The 20,508-nt window shown below is 35.3% G+C and overlaps 1 protein-coding gene and 1 pseudogene across 3 annotated transcripts; one reads left to right on the top strand and one right to left on the bottom strand.

Moving 5' to 3' along the window:
- Positions 1 to 3,322: 3,322 nt before the first annotated feature.
- Positions 3,323 to 4,815, bottom strand: LOC132187915 (probable LRR receptor-like serine/threonine-protein kinase At3g47570; annotated as a pseudogene).
- Positions 4,816 to 10,262: 5,447 nt separating this feature from the next.
- LOC132188598 (probable plastid-lipid-associated protein 10, chloroplastic) lies at positions 10,263 to 18,100 on the top strand. 3 transcript variants are annotated; one of them, XR_009440898.1, is made up of 10 exons: positions 10,263 to 10,388; positions 10,676 to 10,827; positions 10,916 to 11,029; positions 11,412 to 11,546; positions 12,034 to 12,129; positions 15,893 to 15,973; positions 17,137 to 17,223; positions 17,421 to 17,476; positions 17,563 to 17,779; positions 17,888 to 18,100. XR_009440898.1 is itself a non-coding variant. In XM_059603106.1 (9 exons), exons 2-9 carry the CDS (start codon positions 10,678 to 10,680, stop codon positions 17,678 to 17,680), a joined length of 837 nt encoding a protein of 278 aa, XP_059459089.1. In that variant the 5' UTR covers positions 10,263 to 10,388; positions 10,676 to 10,677; the 3' UTR covers positions 17,681 to 18,100. The 3 variants fall into 3 exon arrangements, 1 of the variants encoding a protein (XP_059459089.1); XR_009440899.1 differs by lacking the exon at positions 15,893 to 15,973; XM_059603106.1 differs by having other exon boundaries at positions 17,563 to 18,100.
- The last annotated feature ends 2,408 nt before the right edge of the window (positions 18,101 to 20,508 follow it).

Genomic DNA, 20,508 nt, shown 5'->3' on the forward strand with positions numbered 1-20,508 from the left:
TTTTTTTTTTTTTTTTTTTTTTTTTTTTAAAAAAAAAGGTTGTCCCTCCCACTCTTTTGACTCAGCTGGGTCATGGGGGAATGGGCTGATTCAGGTTCTACATCGTATCTCCGAGGCTGAGATAGAGGTGGATTAACAAGAAGTTTTTAAGCGATGCACATTGGATAACAGTTGCTTAATTAATGGTTTTAGGCTTCGATCCACATCCCTTTCTGTTGACTTCCAAAAAACGTACGTATGCAAAGGCCTTCGATGAAATAGAAGACACAACTTTATATGGACACATCCTGCCAAAGTGGTGTTGGAAGTTGCAGAGATGGCTGCAACTCGGACAACAGAAGAAGCTGAGGAAAGTTTGGGTGACCCACGGTGGGGATTGGTTGTGACCCGTCAAATAAAATAGAAATCGAAAATACCATTAAGAGTAGTGGTTCAATGGCCCAAGGAAATTCGCAAGTGGTTAGGTAAGTACTAGGGTGTGGGTTTGAATTTTCACAATGAAAAATTCTCATGCCTGATTAGTATAAATCACCTTGGTTTCCATTGATGCCCTAATGGGGTGGGCGGTTAAACTATGGCTCGGCTAGTCATGAAGATGCGCCTATGGTTTTCATCGTCTAGGTCCCTCCTAAGCAGTCCCTCATGGGTTGGTACCACTATGGTCACGCTAAGATAAAATAGCCACAATTGATCTCCTCCTCCAACTTTTATTGAATAGAAAAAAAAAAAAAAAAATAGAAATCGAAATTGAAATTTTTTTCAACAGACTCACATGGGTCACATTGTGACCCAATTTTATTTTATTTTTTCCAAATAAAAATAGAAATTGAAAATTTGAAAGTATTCTGGTATTTTTTATAGCTTTCATTAGGGTTAAGGTTAGAAATTGATAGTTAAATTGTATCAAATTAAAAGTTTAAAGGGTAAAATTTTAAGATTTCAAAACGCTTAAAATTTCAGATAATTTTGTTTTGCGAAAAAAAAAGAATGAGAGCATGATGTCGGAAAAGAGAGCCCAATATATATATATATATATATATATATATATTGCCATTGTTTACTTTACTGCAGGAGACAATGAAGAAAAATAGATGCAAAGCAAGAAAGTGGAACAATGATAAGGGAAGAAAGTGGGAGCGTGGAAAAAACGACCAAGAAAGGGCAAATTTTTCAAAACATATCCATATAACATTATAATGCCATTGTTTACTTTACTGCAGGAGACAATGAAGAAAAATGGGTGCAAAGCACAAAAGTGGAACAATGATAAGGGAAGAAAGTGGGAGCATGGAAAAAACGACCAAGAAAGGGCAAATTTTTCAAAACATATCCACATAACATCAAACTAATCAAAATATCTCAGAAACAATACACATAAACTCCATAATAACATAAAGGGAAATCATAGGTGCTCTTCTAGTGTTCTTCTGGTGTCCTCTCAACTGTGATGTGGCTTTTAAAATCACTATTGAATTTGAGATTACTTTTAATCTATTGTGATTTTAAAAGTCACATCACAGTTGGAAGGACACCAGGAGAACACTAAAAGAGCACCTAACATTTCCCTAACATAAATAACAATCCAACTCCAAATGTCAATCTATATATAGGTGAATAAAAAGTCTCCTATAAATAGTAACGAGTAAATAGAAAAAAGTATAAACAAAACAAATTTCTAAATCATCAAACATAAATAAGGCGTCTCACCAAAGTCCTTGTGGGGTTGAACCAAATCCATATGATTCTCAAACTAGCTATATATAGAAGGGCCATGAACCATTAATGTCATCTGGAAAAGATTAATAATTAAACATTTATGCAAGTAATTTGATCGTTTAGATACACAAGAAACCCTCAATTTGAGACAATTAAAGCCAATAATTGCAAAATCCTCAATTTAATTTCATGCATAAATGACCTTCAATCTTAAATTTTCTCAAATTCATCATAAACCACTAACTATAAAAGAATGGTCCAACGTGTGATTCTAACATTTATTTACATAACCCAACCATCAATTTTGGTAAATTAAAGCAGAAATGTAAAAATCCCTAAAATTTCTTTAATTTATCTAAAGTTGGATAGATTGTGTCAACAAACATATTTCTTCTATGCAATCAAATGAAGAAAAACACAAAATTTCAATGGTGGATTAGAGTCTCGGTCTTTATCTAAATTAGCCGATTAATTTTTAGTGTTTCAACCTGAGGAGAGCCGAATGCTCTCATTCCTTGGAGTCAAAAGTGAAATAAAGAACATGAATAGTCTCATCTTAAAATTGAAATAAGCAATTGAAATAGTCTCATCTTAAAAATGCAATGAGCTTATAATCTTCATCAAATCTACTTAACCAAGCTAGTAAACTACCAGTAGTACCTATTGATATTATGGTCTACTTGTAGTTTTAAGTAGCCTTTTCTTGACCAAATGAAGCTCAGTTACAACATCTTTCATGTTCATCCATTCTCCTGGCTGTTCAACAGAACAAGCAACTCCAATTCCAAACATCAAAATCAAGCACTCTTGAATTTTGCTTCTTCTAGTCCTACTATTATTATGAGAATCATTCATCGCTATCTCTTCTTCTCTTTCCTGAAAAGAATTGGATCGGCAATCTTGACCACTCGGTTAGGCAAAGCATCTTGGACAAAATAATGTAAATTTAGAGTGCCTTGGAACATGTCATATGTGGGTTTTTTTCCAATAAACATTTCTAATAGTAGGATCCTATAGCTATATACATCGTCATAAGAGGAGGCCTCATTTCCCATACCATACTCTGCAATATTTGGACATATTGTAACATGACTATATAATTAACACGTATATGCTAAGAATGGAATTATGCTATTATACTCCCTATGTGATAAAACTAAAAATAAAATTGTAAAAATACGAAATTTTTATGAATAAAATGAATAATTGACCTTTCTTATCCTCTTCAAAGTTAGAAATGTCATTAAAAGAAGGGGAAAATACACTTTACCCTCCTAAACTATCCACCAATTTACACTTTTAACCACAATGTTTAAAAAGTGACAATTTATCCCCTCTCCCCCCCCCCCCCAAAGTATCTAACTCTGACACTTGACCAGTTGACCCCATGAAGTACACTTTACCCCTCTGAAGTATTTTGAGTTGACATTTTACTCCCGAAGTAACAAAGTTTTGGGCGGGTAAAGTGTCAACTCAGGGGCGTGAAGTGTCAATTCGAAATACTTCAAGGGGTAAAATGTACTTCATGAGGGTCAAGCGTCAATGTCATTTTTTTTTTTTTTGGGGGGGGAGGGAAGGGGTAAAGTGCCACTTTTTAAACATTGGGTTAAAAGTGCAAATATGTGAATAGTTCAGGGGGGGTAAAGTGATAAAGAGTGTCTTCACTTGGAGGAGTATAACCAATTGTTCCTCTAACGCTAATAGAGCTTGACTGGCTAGTTGAAGAGTTATGGTTATCTCCGAGAGAAAATCATGCTAACCCAAACTCTCCAACATGTCCAATCATTTCATCGTCAAGATGGACATTGCTCGGCTTGAGGTCACAGTGGAGGATTGGTGTTCGAAAATGATAATGTAGATATTCCAATGCACTCGCAACATCAATGTGATATTCAATCTCTAATTAAGATTAAAATTCCTTTGCTCCTGGTGCGCCTGATCTTCTATAGTACTCGGATGCAACAAATCCTCAAGGCTTCCATTGACCATGAATTCGTAAACTAAAGCCTTGAAATCATTACCTTTATAATCAACACCTGAACAAACTGTAAGTATCTTTACAAGATTCTAGTGCCTGATGTTTCTCAAGGCCTCACACTCAGCAAGAAAGCTCTTGGAAGCTCCACGGTGCAAAAGGTTGAGCACCTTGACATCAATTGTCGTTCTACCCTCATCGATGATTACTTTATATACGGATCCAAAACTACCCACACCAAACAAATTAGCGGAGGAGAACTCACCAATGGCTTTTAGGAGACTTTGGTAGGACAAATTCAAAAGTAAATTTCCTGATGAACTTGGAGTAGTTTCTTTTCTTTTATTTCTTAACCAACATACATACAAAAAAGAAAGCATAGAAATTACTCCTAGAAGCCCGCAAACTATGGAGATAATTAATTTCATGGATAAGGTCAATTTCGTCTTCTTGGACTCTTTGAAGTTACATTTCGACAACTACATCTCAGGTATTCCTCCGCACAGTTGACTATTCCCACAACTAAAGTTGCACTTGAGTTCTTGAATATGCTGTTTGTTGGCACTAGTCCCTCAAAATTTTGTAAGATAAATTCAAAAAATCCAACGAGTTGAAACCCAGAAAAAAAAAAAAAAAAAAAAAGAAAAATCTGGAATTTTTCCTGACAAGTTGTTTCGAGAAAGGTCTAATTTTCGTAGTCCTCTCAAAGAACCAAAACTTGATGGAATGGTCGCTTGGAAAAAGTTTCCTCGCATACCCAGAGTCTCTAACATAATACAACTGCCAAGACTCTCTGGAATTTCACCGGATAACATGTTTTCTGAAATATGAAATTCACCTAGATTTTTCAGGTTTCCAACTTCCATGGGAAGGGGACTCGTGAAATGGTTTCTAGATAAATATAGACCGGTTGACAATGATGAGAGACCAAAGACCTGTGGAGGCATGGTGCCATTGAGATTGTTATTAGAAAGATATAATACATTCAAAGATTGACAGTTTCCAAAACCTGAAGGTATGCTTCCGTGAAGATCATTATCACTTAAAGATAATTCGAGTAACATATTCAAATTTCCAAGAGAATGCAGGATGTTTCCTGAGAGATTGTTTATGTCAAGAGACATCACCTATAGTCTCTTAATCTTTCCAATATTCGGGGAGAATGTTACCTGACAATTTGTTATTCCACATTTTGAAATCCTCTAAGTTGATGAGATTCACGATCCCGCTTGGAATTGTTCCAACTATATGGTTGTTATTTAGTAACAACAATCTAAGAGTAGATGAGAAGTTACTAATGCATTCAGGTAAGACTCCACCGAAATTGTTGGTGTTTAGAGCCAACATCTCTAAGGGCATGTTTGGTTTGCAGAATAGACCCCTAGAATGGAATAACTAATCCCAGACACACAGGAATAGCTATTCCACTAAAAAGTGAGTGGAATAGCTATTTCTTATGGAATGAAATAGATTTTCCAAAAAACTCCTTATTATTTTTTATTTTATTTTAACTCTAAAATTTGTTTTTTATTTTTATTTAAAAAAAATTAAAAAACCTAAAAATTTATTCGTCATCTTTCATCACCCACGACGTTTAGGGGTTTACGAAAGATGTCGAATTCTCCATTTTGTTTTCCCGTATTTTCTCACCCTCCAAACAATGCCAATCTTCCCGGATCTCCAAAACCCTAACCCTGTTTTTGTTCTCTCTCTCTCTCTCTCTCAATAGGATCGTCCTTCTCCGGCGACAAGTCAGTGAAGATCTTCGTTGCCGGCCATTGGGGCCTGGTCAGCTCGGCCATCATGCTGAAGCTCCACCAACCTCGTCCTGCGTACCCATGCCTAGCTCGACCTAACTCGCCAGAGCAATATGGACGCCTTCTTTGTCACCGAGAAGTCCCAGTTCGTGATCCTCGTCGCGGCCATGGTCGGCGGCATCCACGCCAACAGCACCTACCCGACAGACTTCATCGCCGTCAAACCAAGGCCACCCACAAATCCACCAGGGGTGGTGCAACCACCCCCAGCTCATGCAGGGGGTGGCCGAATTTAGGTTTTTTAATTTTTGTTTTTTGTTTTTGTTTTTTGTTTTTTGTTTTTAAAGAAGGGTGGGGTTTTTTATATTTTTGGTTTAACTTCCCTTAGAATACATATGTTGTTACCAAACTAAGGAATATGAATAACTATTTCATTCTGCCTTCCTCTATTCCTAGTAATAGCTATTTTTTTTTTTTTCTAATGGAATACCCAATCCGCGAACCAAACGAGCCCTATGCTTGTAGCATTGGTCAAATAGCAGAGAAAACTCAAGTCATCAGCTCCCTCACTTCCTAGGTGGTTGTCGGTAGCGGCCAACCGTTGAAGCCTATGCAACTTTTCCAAAGAAGGCACGTTTCCACTGAATTTATTTATTGCAACTTCAATTTGTTCCAGATTTGAAGGCATTGGATATTAAAGGACGAATGGAGCCAGTAAACTGGTTCATGAAAACGACAAGGTTTTATCTTTTCTTTTTCTTCTTTTCCTCTTTCACTTTTATCTTTTCCTTTTCATTTTTCTCTACTTTTGCCATGGATAAGACCAGTAGTTGTTACTCTGAGGGTGAGTTCCCTTCATTTTCTCATTTTTCTGTATCAAATCACATTCTATATATTTATGTTACACAAAATACTTCCCTGGTTCTTCTCTTTTTCTCCTTAGAATATAGTGATTAATTATAAAAAATGTGATAGAAAACTAATTAGATAAATTGACCACTTCCAAGTATTCAACCCCAATTGATCACTTTGGAGATCAAGCTCTAATTATTATATACAGAAATTGATATTTTTATTGATTGGATTGTCATACATGATACACCATCAACATAATTTTATACAAAGTATTGCAGCTTATTCTATATAAAATAATATCTAAAATAAGGAAATTCCAATAAAAAATCATTTTTATAAAGACTTGACACAAATCGGGGCATTCTTACTGTCTAATAAAAAATAGACACAAAAGTATATTTGCTATTACCAATTAATTAGCTAGCTAGCATTTGCTGTTTAAAATATTTCTCCGGATCATTGGACATCACATTTGTAACGAAGAGAAAAACGCTAGCCACATCTGCACTATTACTTCAAAAGAACTAGTCAATTTGAAGATTCCTTAGAATTCATTATAAAGCCCAGTTTCATATAGTAACTAGACAATGTGTGACTTAGCAATCTTTATAAACTACTCACTCTATGTAGGTTTCTTCTCATCTTCCCAATAAGAGAACGGAGTGTTACAACATTAATCCACCTACTATCAAATTTGAGAAGTTCATATTAATGACTTTGCAAAAAGTATTGCCTTTTATTATTATTATTAGTTAAACCTCTTTTTCATTTGTTTCTTTAGTTTTTACGGTCCTAGCTTTTGTCCTTTAGAATACCTTTTACTATTATAATTGTTATTATTATTATTATTATTATTATTATTATTATAAGATATTATGTTTCACGATGACTTTTCCAAAAAGCAATGCCTTTTTTTTAAAAAAAAAACCGATGTTCACATTTTCCATCGAATCAAATCATTAGCCTTCAAAAGTTAATATATTATGTTCTTTGAATTAGGACATTTTTTCCTTCATGGTGGCGTGAACAGTACAAAAAATTAAAAGTTTGATACATTAAATTGATAGTTTTTAAACTTTAACACAAACATTACAAAGGTGATGCGATAGTTAAGTGAGGTTTTCATTACAAAATACAACTAAAAAGTATTAAATCAACATTTTGTACTAACAATTACTATTATTATTTTTATCTCTTTGAGCATAAATGAGAAAAGACTCATTCATCAAATCTAATATAAGTGGTCTTTTAAATTTCAAAGGATTTTAATTTTGAAGAACTTTTCAAAAGGAAAAACTACTTCGGGGTAGCCAAACCTAAGAAATCATGCACTATAGAAGAAGGAGAAATTACAAATTGTTCACACGTACAAAACTTTTGTATTTGATACTAACTTGTCTAGACAAGTGACCATTTTTTCTTCTACCACAATAGTTCTCTCAGAACCTCTAGAAACTTCTTCTATTGTGTTAGGTTATATTTGGCCTTATTCAATGATCAAAACATGTATTTGTAATTTCTCATTCCTTCCCCTTGTTTTACGATGATGATTGGAGTATATATTCATTATTTTCTTGATTTCACCTAACCCTAAGCCCTAACACCCTCTCTACTGCCTGCCTCCCTCTCACTCTCACTCATCACTATGTCTCTCTCCCTACTGTTTCCCCTCGCCGATGGCTGTCGCCACTCGCTGGGACTGTCTCTCCTCGCAGGTTGCTGTCACTGCTTGCCGTCTTTGTGTGGCTATCGCCGCTTGCCATCTCTGTTCTGTCTCCTATCACTACTGTCTCTATAAAGTTTTCTATCTCTCTTATACAATATGTAAGGATTTTTATTTTTTGAATTGCTGTTCAGACGTTTGTGTCATGTTTGGATTCTACATGCCATGATAGGATTTTCGTAGTTCAATTATACATATATGCAAAAATTCATGTTTCTTAGTTTAATTTGGGGCAACATGTTTCTTAATACAATGCATAAATTACCTATCTAATAACACTTTAATAGATGGAGGACACTTTGAGTGATGCAACATGTTTATAAGTTAGTTATTTGCAACTTCACTTAGTTTTCATTATTTATTAATTTATTCTAATTATTTATTCATAGATGTGATGCAACCTTCAAGTTCAAGTAATAATAATTAATTGGTAAAAAGAGAGAGGCTCTGCCTTCTCTCTAGAATTTCTCTCTCTTTTCTTCTAGACAACACCAAGCAACACCAAGTAGTAGTGCTCGGTATTTTCTCTGTAGGCTCCACTGATCTTCATTTTTTGGCGGGTTGCTTTAGATCTAGTTTGTAGATCTAAATCTAGTCTCTTCAACTTTAGATCTGATAGTCTTCTTCGGCCAAGGCGTGCCTTCCGAAGGGATGTCTATGATGTCGTGCTCCTCCTCTGCTGCTTGTGGGGTTTTTGTTTTTGTTTTTTTGTCTTTTATTTTGTTTGTCCTAGCTTCGGGCTGAGGATGTATTTGTTATCCTGGTCTTCGGGTTGAGGATGGAGTAGATCGGTGTGGAGGCTTAACTCTCATGGTCGGATTTTTAGTTTTTAGTTGTTTTTTATTTTTGTTTTGTATTTAGGCTACCCATGTCTTAGATATAGTCTGCACGAAGCAAATCTGTTCCTTAAATATAATTTATACATGGGTTAGCAGAAGCTTGAAGTCATTTTTATGACTTTGTAACATTCATAGCTTGTGGCTATGATTTTTAAAAGTTGTATGCTCTGTGGTGTAAGAGCTTTATGCTCATGAAATTTCATCAATGGAAGTTCCATATTTCTCAAAAAAAAAAGTTTAAGTACTGATTCATCTTTTGCCTAGAGATTTGTTAGTAATGAAGGTTATCATTTTTTTGAATTGTCATAATATTTTAATTACAATACAATTATATTAAGCATTTTTTGATATTTGTACATGCTTGTGCCTTAATATTATGTTAAGTTTATAAGCTTTCTTCTTTTGGTGTCCATAGGATTTGCTAGAAGACCAAATGAGAGTATGTTATGTACAAGGATTGATGAAGTTTTATTTGTATAATTTCTTGCGTAAAAGTTAACCCACAAGGATTGTGGAACATATATATATATATATATATATATATATATATATATATATGTTGTGTTGATTCTGATGAAGTCTCCATTCAAATCCTTCCTAAAACTAAATGTTATTTTAAGGACTTTTTACATGTTAAAACTAAAGTTTAACAGGTTATGATTTATATTTAAGGAATTTTTTTTTTAAAAAAAAAATTACAAATAAATGTAAATTTGGGGTAAAATATTTTTGATTTTTCAATATGGGCTCTTTTCATAGCAATTTGACTCAAGAAGACACTAAAAAGACAAAAAAAAAAAAAAAAAAAAGGGTAAAAAATGCTACAGTGATCCGAAAAAAAGCTCCAAACTGAAAATTGGTTATGTAGTTATCTTGAAAAAGCCAAAAAAAAAAAGGCTCAAAAAGCCCAATTTTGAAAAAGCGGTTATAGCAGATAGTTACATGTTTTACTAACCGCTAACTGGCGGTTAGAAGCTAACCACTAACTGGCTGTTAGTAGCTAACTGCTAACCGCTATACGGTTGCGGTTAGTGAAATTTATTAACCACAAAGGCGGTTACGGCCTAATCGCCTTTACACCCTACTTGAATCTTTGCAATTTTATTTTTTATAGTAAAAAAATACGGACATCTTGAAAATTTTGACATGATTTAATGAAAAAGCATAACGGATGGTTGATATTGCCAAAAATTAGAAGTTTGATACATTAAATTGTGAGGTTTTGAACTTTGAGAGATAATTGCAAAAATGATAGAAGTTCAGGAAGGTTAAGTGAAGTTTCTCCAAAAATTTATTACCACAAAAAATAATAATTATTTAATAATTATAAAATAATTGTTTTCTGAGCCGACTCGACCCGGCTTGCTGATCTAACCCAAGAGTCCCTCCACCTCCAACAACAACCGCCACACGTTCTGGCAGTTGACAGGAAAAGGAAAAGGAAAAGGAATGAGATAAGACTCAACAACTCGTAACGGTAATTGCAGCGTGGCTGACACCAATTTGCTGCCGGCAGCCGGCAGGTATGCTCCAAACTTATTAATTTATTGGCCACATTCCGCTGGACTTGCCAAAATCTTCAACCAAACGGTTTTTTGATTGTTGAAATGGTTATGAAGAGTAGATTTTTCAATATTTTTTCTTGGAAAATTTGATACCCTTTTTGCTTTTAAAGTCACCCAGAATAATCCAAGCTTTCAAGGGGGGATTTCAGTGATCTCATGCATTCAATTGAGTTTTTCTTTTTTTGAATAAATAGTTTTTTTTGGAGCTTAATTAATGGTAACTAACTCCTACTATGAATTTCAAGAGATGGATTTGGCTTTTGCGTCTCCATTGTACGCAGCAAATGGAAGGAAACCCATCTTTGGCACTAAGCCCTTAAGCTCTACCCTTCATAGAAAGTTGTCCTCCCAGAAAACATCTCCTTGCATGGCAACTGTAGCTACCCAGACCAGTCAGGTTTTCTTCTTAATCCTCTTCCTTCAATTATTTATTTATTTCCTTTTTAAGCTACTGTTGTTGCATAATACATGGCTTTGTCTTCAAGGCATATGACGTTGTGTTAGAGAACAAAAAGCATGATCTACTGAGAGCTATCCAGGACACACAACGGGGACTCGTTACATCTACTGATCAACGCTCTTCCATTGAGGAGGCTCTGGTATAGTTTCCTTCAATATCTTTGTTTGCTTCGTACTCCTGCTTGTTAGTTCTACCCCTTACAACCCCAAGGTTTTGTCTCAAGTGGTGAACGCATTGGACTTGGTGGCATTTCCATCAGGTTTAAGGTTCGAATCCCGTGGGTGCAAACAAATCTTTGGGGCTGCGCTTGCGTCGAAGCCGAGTCTTACTCGACTTGTGTGGTAGGCGCTCTAGGGTTTGCCCTTCAAGTGTGGGTACACAAAGTGGCCCTACCTTGAAGTTCCCGTCATAAAAAAAGTTCTACACCCAACATTGAATGCTCATTTGATAAAAATGAGGAGTCGGAATATATGGGTGAACTTATTCTAATATTAATTTCTGAACATGAATACAATTGGCAGGTCAATGTGGAGGGATATAACATGGGTTTACCAATTGATCTGGTAAAGTTGGATGGGACATGGCGCCTGCAGTATACTTCTGCCCCTGATGTTCTCGTTCTTTTGGAAGCTGCTGCTAGACTTCCTTTCTTTCAGGTACTAAGAACGGAAATCTAAATCTGTAAATATCTTCTTCTAATAAAAGCAATTAAACTTATTGTTTCAGCTTTATTCTGAACCTTGTATAGCTCTTAGTTATATCTTCATTCCAGATACCATTTTACATGAAAAGGCGTGAAGATTAAAAAGAACTTGCATGCCATATGCTTGCATGCCATATGCCATTTACCCTTTTAGTTATAAATTGTTTCTTTCCAGATACCATTTTACATGAAAAGGCATGAATTTGCATGCCATATGCTTTCTGTTAAATGTGAAAGGAATTTTTGTGGATGCTTTTGTGACTGAATATGTTTTTTGTCTTTGCTTCCTGGATTAGCAATCATATCTAAAAGTTATGCACTGTGGCTTATTCTATGTCTGTGAAATGTCAATCACTAGATTTGTTATCTTCCTTTCTCCTCATGTTTTCTTCCTCTTACATTGTTCTCTGCAATTGCTTTCGGCATGAATGTGGACCTAGGTTGGGCAAATTTTTCAAAAATTTGAATGTCGGGATCAATCAAATGGAGGTGTCATCCGTAATGTTGTTCGATGGAGTATTCCAACTTTGTTAGAGGTAACCATCTGTCTCTCTTTCATCCAACTATCGTTTTTGGGGGCAATTCTACTCAATTTATAGATCTAAAATCAAGGTGCTGTATTATGTTGGATTTTTTTTTTTTGGGAGGGCTGGGTAAGTAATCTGTATTGTAGCTATGTTGCTACTTCACTTTTTAATTACTCTGTCTCTCTCTCTCTCTCTCTCTAGTCACAAAATATCAATATGATTTGAACAGTTTATGTTTATTCGTACATTCCTGAATTTGCTACGTCAGCAATGAAGATTTCAAAGCAACTGTTTTACTTGCATTTCTGTTATTGTCTTCTCACCCATGTCCAGCATGTATATGGCATTTTGCATATCAATCTTAACTCTGTCACAAAATCCTAACCCTGTAATTAATGCACACATGCACTATATAAAAAACCGATGTTCCTAGACATTTATGATATGACATTAGCAAGTCATAAATTTAGATTCACATGTTCATATTGAAAAGGCCGATGTCCGTGTTTGGTGCAAAAGGCGAATATCCAATAAGAACTAGAATCAAAATTTTGAGCTTAATGTTAGGGGAAGTGAACTTATATGTGTCCATAAGTCTTAGTATTTTGGTTTGACTTATGGCCCTTGGGTAGCAATAATTGGCACTTATGGTTTCATATCACTACATGTGTTGCCCGACCCCCTCACAAAATAAGGTCTTGAGCTCACTCTTTGAAAGTGGATCACACACTTCACACAAGAATTAATTATGCATTTACCAAATTTTGAATGGATATCGTGTGAAATCGAATCAATTTTTTATTGACTCATTAAGCATTTGAAACGTGTTTTGAATTTTCTTTTTGATTAAACAAACTGCATTTCAAAATTGACTATTTTTGCATTAAATGTTTGTTCAGTTAAAAATGTGAGTATTTAAGTAAGGGGGAGCTATGGTTTTCTACTTGCAAAATAGAGTGCACTATCAACCAAATTTGATCTATCAAACTTAATTGCCAATCGATTAAACCTTGACAACCTTTGAGGTTTTAAAAGACCCGATTGTGCCCCTTTTTCTAATTGTTCAAACAACAGTTTTAGGGCACATTGGACTTCCAGATTCATCCCAACCTTCATGATTATCCCTCTTCAACCCAAAATACTTGTGTTTTTCCTTCCCCACACTAGAGGTATGTGGATTTCCATCTTTTTACTCTTCAAAATTCTTGTGTTTCTCCTTTTGAGTTGGGTTGGTTTGTTTGTGTTAATATGCTGTGTTTGAGATATTTTCACTCATTATTCGGATGTATTTAGGCATGGTTTGCATTCTACATTAAGTTTCGCATAATTGGTTTTCATGGGTGCACACCATGTGTTCAACAAAATGCCAAATGAGTTTTTTCTTTCACATTTGTATGTTCTGCTTGAATTGGTTGATGTATTTCACCGTTGTTATGTATTTGAAACATTACTAGGCTACTTCATTTGATTTTAAGCCATTGCACTCTGTAATTGGTCTAGGCATTAGAGTTTGTTTTAGACTTATTGTTCTTATATGTCATGCCTAAGGGGGCATCTTAGTTTAATTCATTGCATTTAGGTCATGTTTACACATTTAGATTATTGCATTTGGTGTTGCATTTTAGACCTTTAAGTTGTTGCAGCTATAAGTCTTATTAGCTGTTTAGTTGTTGTGATAAGCGTTTACGGTTTGACCAGGATATGCGTGATAATGTGTTTAGTTATGTTTATGTCAGTGCATTTTAAAGTCTTGCACTTAGTTCTTAACTTAGGTCTCCGACATAGACATCCATTGTGCTTAGTTGTTGTGTTGTGTCTTATGGATGTCTGTGTTTGTGCTTGGATTAGGTCACCATGTCTGCTCATTGGATTCATGTTCATACTTCATCGTTTGCACCGGATGCTAGTCGGGTTGATGACCCTTGAGTGGAGCAGTTGTTTTATTCTAACTTCCATGCACGTTTGCTCATTGTGGAGCGTGCTGTTGATCTTCCTAATTGTCGAGGTACTCAGATTTCTTTTGTTTTTGAGTCTTGTGATTGGCAGCCTTCGATTTTTTATCTTACTTCACCTTCCATGGCTTTGGTTCAAGAGTTCTACTTGATTATACATGCCATTGGTGAGAACTCCTCCTTTGCGGTCTATCTCCAAGGTATCACCTTTCGTGTTACCCAGACCTTGTGTCTACTGTCTTATCCTTTCTCAGTATACACTGCTCCTTCCAAGGAAACTACAATGCAGTGTTTCACTAAAAATGAAACTTCTTGGCCTGAGCAGCCTCTCATAGTTGAAATTACAAATTTTTTACTGCTGAGAATTGATTCCTGAGTCGAATTATCTGTTCTGACATCTTTCCTATTAGTCATGCATCAAACTTTGGGGTTGTTAGAGCCTACATGCTTTATGCCCTAGTTAATGATGTTTCTATTGATTTTGGTAGTCATTTCTGTAAGGTTGTGGTTGACTTTTTCGGTCTCTGGCCACCCGCACAGGTTTTCCTTTTCCTTTATAAGCATTTTCATATTCCCTCGGATGAGTCCCAACTACAGCTCAAGTCAGCTTATAGTAGCAAGACTATTCAGAGGAGTTGAGCTCATATCTCGCAAGGTTGATGAGGGTACAGAGGAAGTGGCAGCAGAGAGAACAGCTCAGCAGGTCCATCTACTTCATAGTCAACCTTGTTGGATATGATGGCTAGATTGGATCTTTTTCAGCAGACGGTTTTACGTCATTTGGATTGAGAAGATCAGATAGGAGATCAGGTGGCTCAGGTGGGGCAGCATTTGGATCAGATGCAGGAGCAGATGGCTCACATGGAGCTCGACATCCATGCTCTCTATGGTTGCCTGGGTCTTGATGCTGGTTTTGTGACTTACTCTTTGTTGTTTTGTGATTTAAAAAAGGGCGGGGAGTTTTTTAAGTTGGGTTGTTAGGTGTTAGGGGGAGTGGTTATGCTTTTGATGATGTGATCTTGATGTGGTTCACTGGTTCAATGATTTTGACATATATGTACTTTGTGATTTTTGATTTGATAGTCAAATGTGTGCTCTTAGCATTGATTTTGTACTTGGTATCTGTCTATCTGATTAGTTTTCTACATCTTTCTCTATGTGTTTTAATATGTTTCTACATCAATTTTAATTATTAGCCAACTTGACTTTTAAAACCCAGGTTTCACCCTAACTAAATACCTTGTGTACCAAGATTCTTACATGTGAAAAGAAGTTGTTGTTCATGGTTCTTGGTGAGAATCCTAAACATTTTTTAGCCTAAACAGATACAAAACCTCTTCTTCTTTATTACTAATCAAACCACAAAAAAGCATTCAGCCACTAGAATTCTGGATTGCAGCGGAGGAGTTCATTCATTAAGGAGATTCTTGTAGAAAAAAGGCTAAAGGTTCTGGAGCCACTGCAGTGGGAGACAAATAAGTCATTTGCTAGGGTTGCAAGCTGAGCATAGGCTTACAAAGGTTTTGTAAGTAGATTGTTTGTAAAATAAGTCTTCTATAGTGTTTTCCTTTGAGGTTGGCTAACCCTCCAGAGTGGTTTTTCTTTTGAAGCGTTCTTCAAAAAGTTCCACTTTGTTATCAAAATCTTGTGTTCCTTTATTTTTTGCTTGCTTTGATTTTAGTATTGATAACTTTTGTGTTTGGATTAATCATTGTTCTAATTGGTAATCTGAATTGTGAAAAGATTGAGATGTTCCTGAATTGTTAAAAAACTTGGGGTTAAAAACAACTTTTCAGACTTCATGGTTCTCTTCTTTGCAGGAACAAGAAGGTGCCACTCTGCTTGTTTCTGCAAAATTTACCATTGTTTCTGTGCGTAATATCTACCTTCAGTTTGAAGAGGTAGTTTCTCTGTCCTCCATGAAACACGTCTTGTAGAGGTGTATCATATGCGACTGTTTCCTACTATTTTGTTGGACTGCCAAGGAAATGCTCTTAACTGTACTTAGAAGAAATTTAAATGTCGCCTATTCTATACGTCTTTTTCCTTCCATATGCTATCATCTTATTTGTTTCTCAATTGCATTAATAAAATTCACTTACTAGATATATAAAAATGAGGGAAGAGTAATGTAAAAAATTTGTTAGGGAGAATGAAAGTTGAAGCTGCATTCCAGGTTATATTTCCTGAAGAGGACATATCAGCTTAATACAATTGGTTATGAGACCAAAAAAGACAAAGAAAATAAAATTATGACTGCTTGGTAGTGTTCCATTAAAGTTCTCATATTTCCAGTCTGAGCAGCCTGCCCAGAAGTTCTTTTGCAATTACTGTTAAAGTCAGATGTCAGTTCTTGTCTTGGGTACTGCGATCTGCATCAGTTTCTATCAGTTCAAATTCTAATCCCCTTTTCTTGTAATGAGAACTTGAGTTTCATATGAAATAACACCTCCAAACTAAAATTTGTTGCCTCGCATGTGTCTAAAATGGTAACTCCACAGTTTGCGGTTCTATTGTACCTAAAAATGATTTTTGTTTCCATCAATCCACTTTGAATAGTCTTGAATTTATTTTTGGCTTCATTTTGATGCTCCACCCCCCAGCATAACAGAGAGTTTCATTTCTGAGCTTGCAGATCAGGGAAGTTTGTTTCTTTTAGATCTGTAATTGCCCCATACCATAGCATTGAGCATTCTTATTAAATATCAGATGAAAAAAAATTTATGCCTTTTGCCAGACTTATATTGCCACTTCATTTCCAGATCTCAGAATTGCATACAGTTTTAAATTATAGACTTGGAACCAAGCTTAAGAGCTTGATGTCTTTGCAATGGGTTAATAGAATGGCTTGTTATCAAGAAGATTATGTAGCTCTTGGGATCATGTCATCATCTCCTAAGATTGACAAAAGATAACATCCATTTGTTTGGCATATACACAAAAATGCAGAACCCTCGTCTCTTTTGGGTGTTTGCTTTTTAAGATAATCCGTTCCTTGATATGAGATGCTATTTGAAGTATGCTTCTTGTAAATTGAGTAAATCTTGCAATTTGTTTTTGGCAGATAAGTGTACAAAATATAAAGATCAGTGAAGAACTGCAAGGTCTCATAGCTCCAGCAATACTACCACGGTCATTTTTAAGCCTACAGGTAAGTCAACCACATAAGTGGTTTCAGATTGCGACCTTTAATTGCTAGTTTTGCATGTATCCACTAAATGGATCCCAAATCTAGTTGGTATTCACCATCTTGGGTTATATAATTCATTAGCTATTCTTGTTTGCTAGTGGGGCAACAGCTGTATAGTGATACTTCTTCTTGAGAGTTTTCTGCGTGATTGTGTGCAGATCTTGCAGTTTATCCGTGCTTTCAGAGCTCAAATCCCTGTAAGAGACGCAGGAAGGTAAGTGATGTCATTATATTGTTGTTATGTTAATTATTTCTGCCTCTTGCTGCAAATTTTGAATGCTAAACTTCTTTGAATTATAGACAATCAGTAGGAGGGCTGTATTACCTTTCGTATTTGGATGATAATATGCTTTTGGGGCGTGCTGTTGGTGGTGGAGGCGTATTCGTGTTTACGAGAGCTCAACCTCTCGATGGATGAGGGCTACGTTCAACTTGTTTTTACTGATGGCCAGCATTTGTACACAACAAGAAAAGCTTTTGAGTTTAAAAATGTCACTATGAGGAGTCCAACATTGAGGTGATTTTCCATATCAAGACCATTAATAAGCAAGGCCCATTATGCATTTTTCCAGGTCGTTGGTGTTTTTACTGACCACATAGTTTTAACAACTCTTGCCACTTCCAGCATGCAAGGAACGCTCAAGAAATATGGAGGCCTCATGTCCCATTTTTCCAATTATTCATTCCACCAGACTTGATTCTGATGATGCAAAATTTATTGTAAAGTAAAACTATGTAATTGGATAGCCTTGAAACTAACAATAGGCTGTTCATATAGAAACAAACTATCATATTCTATTCTCAATTTAATTTAATTCAAATCCTAATTAATCGCTCCCTTAGCTTGAAGAATGAAATGAGATAGGCCAGAAAATGTAAGTGAAATGCTCTTCTCTTTTTGGTCCATGCATTAGATCGTTGACTTCCACGCTAGATCTTCAAAGCTGGTACCATATTTTTGCATTTAGAGAACTTCAAATCTGGTTGCAATTCTTGTTTTGGTGTCCGCCAAGCCCTCCCTATACATTGAGGTAGAGCTCCTCCTTGGCTGCTTCGATCCAATGAATTTTAGTGCTCTTTCTCCTATTGGCTATTGTGGTGCGCCTTTTTGTTTGCCGCAGTAATAGATGTGTAGGTAGTTCTGTTTTAGGAATATTGTCTTTTCTTGTTGTAGCCAATCCAATGGGCCAGATTATTTCTTTGACCAATTTACAATAATTTTTCACTTTTTTGCACTGATTTTCTGGTTGTTTTGGGTTGCCAACTAAAATGTTTGTTTGTATTTCGTTTGTTGTAATCTTTCCATTTCCCCTTTCCCTTGAATTGATAAGGAAAAACAAAAACTCTCTCATCACCTTATAACTGACAGATCACATAGTCCTGAATGCTTGCCCTGTTATAATCATTTACAATTGAATTTACAAGCGCTACGAAAAGTAGAACAATCTTATTGGGAGTGAGAGGGTAGTGCTTAACAATAACAAGTTGCATTCAGTGATGGATCCAAAATAATCTTAGCCTAATCTTTGAATAATTTGAACATTGAAATAATCTTAGCCTAATCCTATTTCTATGGCTTGTTGGTGTGTTTTGGAAAGCTGTTTCTTTTATCATGAAGGGTGGTTTGCTGAGTCTTGGTCTATCAAAACTTAACCTAACAGTACCATCTAAGTATTGTTGTAAACAATTTAGATTAAATGCTGTATTTTCTGTTTTTGTTGGAATGTTTTCATTTTCTAATAACCATTCTGATGGAGGTTCTACTTCGGACCATACTACTGATTTTGGTATTCTAACGTTTGCATCACAAGAATGCGTCTATATAAGTAAAGTTTTATCTTTGGGACTTTTAACAAGAGCATGCACATTAAAATTCGTTTTCATTGACTTATAATAAAATCTGTAAATTAATGTTAAAGGTTGGCTTCCTTCTAACATATCATAACCTGTTGTTTTAATATTCAAAGTTAAAGCTTTTAAAATTTGTGGATCATTTAAACTTAAAGTGAAGTCAGGGAAATAGTCAAAATGAATTGGTCCTTTATGTAAACTAGATTCAACGACTTCTAACATGCTAGTGCTGTAATCTTTATGTCTTGCATCTCTTAAACACAAAAGTACAGAGGCATTAATTCCTAGACGGACTAAGAGTTTTACAGCAACTTGGATTAATCCTATGTGAAGGAAATTCATTTTCTTTTCTCTAAGTTTTTTAATTACTTCTTTAGAAAGTAATTGACATGTATCATGATGTTTATTTAAAGCATAGACTTGTTCAACTGTTTTAACGCCGTAATCATTGCTAAAAGATAAGGGTGAAAAACTTGATTTATAAATTTCTTTAGTTGGGACCTTGGGTATGTTCCAATCATATGAATCCATATTTGCTTCAGAGATGTTATATTCTTCTTCATTAACTATATCAGATAAAGAAGGTAAACTAGATCTAGAGCTCATAAAAGAAGTGGATCTAAACAACCTAGACATAATTCAAAATATTTGTTAAGGACGAGACAACAAAATTGCAGACTTTCTACTTCCAAATCCTTCTCTTTAACTGATCTTTAAGTGTTTTGGAATAGCTATTTGTGTTCCTACTGTGTGTCCTCCCGACTTACAAGCCTACCCGGCCTAACTGCGCTGACGGCACATTGACGGCACAAAGCATACATCCCATAGAACTCAAAGATTTTGCTAAAGATAACATCTGAAAATATATTTGTTTTACAATTCTGTTTTCTGGAGTTAACCAATATATGAATAGACATCAAGATGAACAGATCTACACATGGCTTTGATACCAAGAGGGGACTCGTAGAACGAGTTGATATAAGCGGAAGAATTGAAGAAATAATGATGAATTTAAACAGAGACTGCTTGAAAGAATCTAGTTTGAATATGAAAATCATATCTAGATGGATACACAAAGATATAAACATAAATATGAATATAAAATGTTGAAGATACTTCAATTAGAACCATAAATTCAAGAATATACATAATGAAAATAAGATATATGAAAATAAAGACTTGCGAAAATATGATGCTGTAAAATTAGCTTGAAGAAGCTTTCATTGAATGAAACATTCTGTAGTACATAGATGAAACTTTGACATACATATTGTGAGATTTCACAGATGATCAGAGAGGGAGAAAAGAAAAAAGAATTTAGTTCGGAAGAACCTGATCTGCGTTTACAAGAGTTGAAGGGGCTTTATATATATATATAGTGATCTTATGATCAAG

Source organism: Corylus avellana, chromosome ca7 (genome assembly GCF_901000735.1).
Source record: "Corylus avellana chromosome ca7, CavTom2PMs-1.0".
Classification (NCBI taxonomy): Eukaryota; Viridiplantae; Streptophyta; class Magnoliopsida; order Fagales; family Betulaceae; genus Corylus; species Corylus avellana.

Bases quoted from the DNA above. Each gene is read 5' to 3' on its own strand.
- LOC132188598 (XM_059603106.1), top strand. From the start codon at position 10,678: ATGGATTTGGCTTTTGCGTCTCCATTGTACGCAGCAAATGGAAGGAAA. The intron at 15,974-17,136 runs GTAGTTTCTCTG...TGTTTTTGGCAG, and splicing joins TCTACCTTCAGTTTGAAGAG to ATAAGTGTACAAAATATAAA. The intron at 17,477-17,562 runs GTAAGTGATGTC...TTTGAATTATAG, and splicing joins CCTGTAAGAGACGCAGGAAG to ACAATCAGTAGGAGGGCTGT.